General features: G+C 56.2%; 1 protein-coding gene across 1 annotated transcript in view; it reads left to right on the top strand.

The window, feature by feature from the left end:
- The window catches only part of NSMCE2 (NSE2/MMS21 homolog, SMC5-SMC6 complex SUMO ligase), a 191,023-nt gene extending 189,084 nt beyond the window's left edge, over positions 1-1,939 (top strand). Inside the window, exon 9 of the mRNA XM_021708693.1 lies at positions 1,598-1,939. Coding sequence (XP_021564368.1) covers positions 1,598-1,715 — 118 coding nt within the window. The 3' untranslated portion in view covers positions 1,716-1,939. The remainder of the gene's footprint in view (positions 1-1,597) is intronic.
- The last annotated feature ends 3,479 nt before the right edge of the window (positions 1,940-5,418 follow it).

Genomic DNA, 5,418 nt, shown 5'->3' with positions numbered 1-5,418 from the left:
GCCGCCCAGGCAGGTCTCAAACCCGCGGGCTCAGGCAATCCACTCACCTCAGCCTCCCAAAGGCGCGGGATGACAGGCTGAGCCACCGAGCCCGGCGGAAAAGTATGCTTTTTAAACTAGTGCAAAACGTTTCTCCAGCTGCACCCGGCATGGAGCCCAAGCAGTGTGGCCCTCTTTCACATCACCACCTTTCTAGAATTCGGCTTCATGCATGTGCCCGGCTCTAAGGCCAGGCTTCAGCACTTTAAATAATGTCATCAGGCATGTCATCTGTTCCGTTGACTAATGCCCATCTGATGTGAGAACTCCTTGGTCCAGAGATCAGGGCCCAGAAGCACTTTCTCCCTCTTTCTTTCTTTGCTTTTCTTTCTTTTCTTTCTTTCTTGTCTCGCCCTGCCCCTCAGACCAGAGTGCGGTGTGGCACGATCACGGCTCAGCACACCTTGACCTCCTGGGCTCAGATGAACCCTCCACCTCAGCCTCCAGAGTAGCCAGGACCAGGCACGCAGCACCACGTCTGACTTTTTTTTTTGGTCACACTACGTTGTTCCGGCTGTTCTTGAACTCCTGGCCCAAGCAATCCTCCCAGTGTGCTGGGATGACAGGCGGGAGCCACGACGCTGGCTGCGCCCTCGGTCGTGACCGGCCTCTGGCCTTGCTCCCACCGGATCAGCCTGGGCCCCGTGACCACCTCGCTGCCCTTCTGCTTTGCGTCTTTTGTCGCATTGCACATTTGTTGTTTTTGGCCTGAATGTCTTGTGCTTTTTGGAGCGCCGTCTCAGGTCGCTGGGCCGGAGCTCTGTGTGGCAGGAAGCGCGTGTCTGTACTTCACAGTTGTGCGATCAGAACGTTGCACACGGCTGAGCCCGTGGAAGGGCCTGGGGCAGTGTGAGCCGGTGCGCGTCTTTGTAGATATGTGCGAGGCACACGCAGGTCATGACCCTCGAGACGGCCGGGGAGAGTGGCGCGCAGGGGACGCGTGATCGTCTCAGGAGCTGTGCGTGGTGTTTGTGCAGTCGCCATCATTTGAATCAGGAGCGCACTCAGAGCTGTACGATGACTCGCCCGGGGCCCGCAGCCGACGGGCAGGTGGGCGGGGAGCTCAGGCCCAGGACGGCCCGCCCGGCGTCTCCCCCAGGTCTCGCGGACCCTCCAGGACTCCTGTCCCCATGCCGCCTGCCCCGTTTTGCCCATCACCATGCGGGGCGCCGCCTGCCAGCCAGACCCAGGCTCGACCCTTCCTTCCCCTGTGCTCCGTGTCCTCGTCGGTGGGTCCCGGGTTCCCCGCTCAGGGTGACCCGGCCGCTCACCCACCACGCTGCCCCGTCTCTCTCCTGAGCACCTGCGGGGCCCCCAGAGGGTCTTCCCTGCCCCTCTCCTGCCTCCTGCCTGTGTGTCCTGTGAAGCAGCCAGAGGCAGCCCTCGGCGATCGGACGGACTGGGGCGTGGGCACCCGGGGAGTCCGCAAAGGAGCAGGCCGCAGTTCTGACTCCAGTCACGTGTTGATGAAATATCCTCACCCGAACACCCAAACACAAAAGGCGTTTACGCTCGAGGCGGTGGCCACGTGGCTGACTCGGTTTTCTTTCTCCTTCAGTTGCCCTAAAATCGGCTGCAGCCACACGGACATGAGACGGTCAGACCTCATCCAGGACGAGGCGCTCAGAAGGGCGATCGAGAACCACCACAAGCGGAGGCAGCGGCACTCGGAGTAGGCTGGGCTGCCCAGGCACGTTGGCCCCCGACCCTGCCCAGGCCCGCCCAGAGCCCGACTGCTCCCGGCACGCAGGGCCTGACTGCACAGCCTGCTGTCTGGGAGAAAGCCCGCTTGATGGCTTCAGTGTGATGGAATTCGTCGTTCTGGGTTGCACAACAGAAATGCAACCACATGCTATTTGTAAGTGTTTTGTGATGTTAAATAAAACGTTGACTGTCTGCAGCGTGCTGTTGGTGCGCCTCTGCCATGTGCGTTGATTCAGGGCTCAGGCTTTTCTGTTTCCGGTGTGGCAGACTGACCTGTGTTACCGCTCTAGCCAAAGAATGGCTTTCAGGGGCTAGCTGCATGAAAACACGTACAGACACCACCACTGCAAAGCGGTGTCCATCAGCGTAATAAATAACAGGTTATAGAGCAAAGCCATTGGCTTCCCCAGAGGTCCCGTGTGTATCACAGTTCTGATACAGAAATACTCGTGGTGTTATTCGAACGGCCCGGGAAGCTCCAGACAGGCCTGTCAGGGCCGCGACGGCAGTGTCCGCACCGAGAGCAGCACCCTCCGCGACCACATCCTGCTGTCCTCTGCCTTGCAGGGTGACTCCCTGGCTCGCCTGTGGCTCCTTCAGCCGTGAAGGGGGTGTTGAGCGATGCCCACTGACGTCTGTCCATCCTGACAGTCGGTACTTACGGCTGTGGAGCTGAACATCGTGGAGAACAGGCCAGCTGTGTGAAGGCCGGTCTGTTGTCTCCCTCAGCGCAGGCACGCCGGCACTGGGAAACCAAGAACAGCAAGTGTCGGATGGCATTTAGTGAGTGCTTGCTGTGTACCAGGTGCTATTCCAAGTGCTTTCCGTGCATATATATTAGCTCCTCGACTCCTCACAGCCTACAGATGCGGTCCTTTGGTGAGATGCTTTGCTTCCTAAGCAGACAGGCCTGAGCGTGACGTGCCTGCCCAAGGGTGGATTAGCATTCTCCCGACTCTCTAAAGAGAGTGCTGGAATATTGGTGTGGACACCAGGACCAGTTAGAAAAATGCAGAGTAACCCCACGCCACCATCAGGAAGGGACGGCATCTCTGTGTGAAGTTTTTCCCTTCTTTAGGTTCACAAACTGCTTCATAGAGTTGTCTGGTCATTCAAAGAACTGATGCTTTACATGCCACTTACTTTAATCTTTGCAGGTCTGTCACTCAGTTGTTCCTATCAATCTGTCCCTTGTATTAAATGTCCATTACAGGAGAATTTTTAAAGGGGAGCCTTTTCTTCAAATGAAATTTTATCCTACTAAGTAACCCAGTATGTGAGACAGCTTCAAGGAGAGGCGGCGGTCCCCTTCCCTTTCCCCAGGACAGCTGGACCCTACCTGAGGTCACCTGAGGCCTGCGAGTGGCAGCTGAAACACCACTAGACACGGTAGCCGAGTCATTCTTCAGATATGACTGACTGAAGGCTTGGACACTTGGGTGGGCGTGACATTATTTTAATGCTGGCTCTTTTAAGAAAGTCTTGACTTGTAAGTTTAAAACATTACCACAAACTCCAGAAGGTGAGAACACTTCACGCCCTCCGTTTCCAGAGCTTCAAGCACAGAGTATCCCACTGGAAGCCGCCGCTGCGGTGCGAGCCACCTCTCGCCAGACGCCACCCGGCGGAAGTTACACAAGGACAGATCAGCTGCAGGACCGGGGGGTCACGGCCGTGCACCAGGCCGGGTCTGAGAGCTTGAACGCATCCCTGTGGTCCCAGGAGGCAGCTGGGACTGCCCGTGACAGAGCAGGCCGAGGTCACACTGCCGGGCTCGGCCCGTGTTGGAACAGAGTGGCGGGTTTGCAAGCAGCATGCCGACCACTAGCTCCGTCCCCGGCCGTGGAGGACACACGGATCGCGGTCCTGCTCTTCCCGACTTCCAGAATTCCGGGCTCCAATCGCACCAGCTCTGGCGCCGCGTGCCCCTTCCCCGGGGCTCTGCACGTGCCAGCAAATCCAGGCCCCCTCTGCCGGGCACTAGGCTCTTCACAGCCTCCCTGTCTCCACCTCGAATCTGCCCCCCCAAGAATCTTCTGGAATGCTGATGGAGTCCCTTCCCATCCGCCCACAGCCTGCCTTTCCTGCAGGGCACCTCCGGCCTGCCATTCAGGATCCCTCCACAGACCGGCACCCCCTCCTCTCTGCAGCCCTCTTTCTTTGGGAGGCCCCAACCTGCAGTACTCAGGTGATCTGTAGAACCCAAGTCTTGGGCTTCTCTCTCAAGCTCTTTCAAAGCTCTAAGATTCTTCTCAGTGTCGTGAAACATAGGGAAAACGTTGTTTTAATTTTAAAAATGCTTAAAAAGTTCAGCTGACTCACACCTGTAATCCTAGCACTTTGGGAGGCCGAGGTGAGAGGATCGTCTGAGCTCAGGAGTTCGAGACCAGCCTGGGCAGCATAGACCTTGTGTCTAGAAAATATTAACAGACTGGGCTCAGTGGCTCAGCCTGTCATCCCAGCACTTTGGGAGGCCAAGGCAAGATTACCTGAGCCTAGGGGTTCGAGACCAACCTGGGCAACTTGGTGAGACCTCGTCTCTACAATAAACCAAAAAATTAGCCAGGCATGGTGGGGCTCACCTGTAGTGCCAGCTACTTGGAAGGCTCAGGTGGAAGGATCGCAGGAACCCAGCAGATTCACACTGGGGTGGCCATGAGTGTGCCACTGCACTCCAACCTGGGCGACAGAGTGAGACTCCGACTCCAGAAAAAAAATATATATTGACAACAATGGCAACAGCAAATTTAAAAAACAGGTCTAAGGTTCTGGGTCGTATTTTCACTGATCAAGTCTTATGGGAAAAATATGGCTCATTTGAGGGAAAGTAGACTGACTTGGAAATTAGCAGATGCTTGAGCCAAACGTGTACATTGAATCGCCAGCTGTTTACTCAAGGTATTGTGAAGGCCTGCTTTCTGCTGTGTTTTGTGCTCATCTCTTAGGGGACGGAAATGCCCCCCTCTGAAAGGCTTGACTAGTTGAGGCAGATGGACATGTAGAAAACTAAGTGCTGTGAGAGGCTGTGGTGCCACGTGGAGGGAACAGGAGCCCAGAGAAGAGAAATGTGCGAAAAATGCTGCGAAAGCAGAAGCTGTGGGCCAGGCCCAGCGGCACACACCTGCCACCACCGCACGTTGAGAGGCCGAGGTGGGAGGATTGCTTGAGCCCAAGAGTTCCCAACCAACCTGGACAACAGAGTGAGACCCTGTCTCTACAAAAACTAAGAAGAAATAGCCGGACATGGTGGCGCATGCCTGTAGTCCCAGCTACTCGGGAGGCTGAGGCCAGAGGACTCCAGCCTGAGTGACAGAGTGAGACCTCAACTCAAAAAAACCCCATGTATATATACATGTTTGAGCACATCCGGTAAGGAGATTCAAAAGAAGCCTGGGAAACCTGCCTGGGAGATGGGGTGGGTGACGCGTGAGGGTCACCTGGTGGGGCGCGTCTCTGGCACGCGTTGGCTCACGTCAGACCGCGGGGGCAGGTGGTCACGGTTCTGAAGAGAAGGTGGGAAGGTGGGCCGCAGGCGTCCTGTGTTGCGGCGGAAAGTGCACGTTGAGGCAGCCACTTGGGAAACAGCTTGGCTGTGTTATCTACCCGAGAGAATGAAAAGCTTGTGCGTACAAAGGCCTGTGCACAAATGTTCTTTTTATTTTTTTTTTTTGAGTT

Source organism: Carlito syrichta, unplaced genomic scaffold (genome assembly GCF_000164805.1).
Source record: "Carlito syrichta isolate Samal-C Ts95f unplaced genomic scaffold, Tarsius_syrichta-2.0.1 Scaffold143521, whole genome shotgun sequence".
Taxonomy (NCBI): Eukaryota; Metazoa; Chordata; class Mammalia; order Primates; family Tarsiidae; genus Carlito; species Carlito syrichta.
The sequence above is the reverse complement of the archived record's forward strand: the minus strand, read 5'-3'. Positions and strand labels throughout refer to the sequence as shown.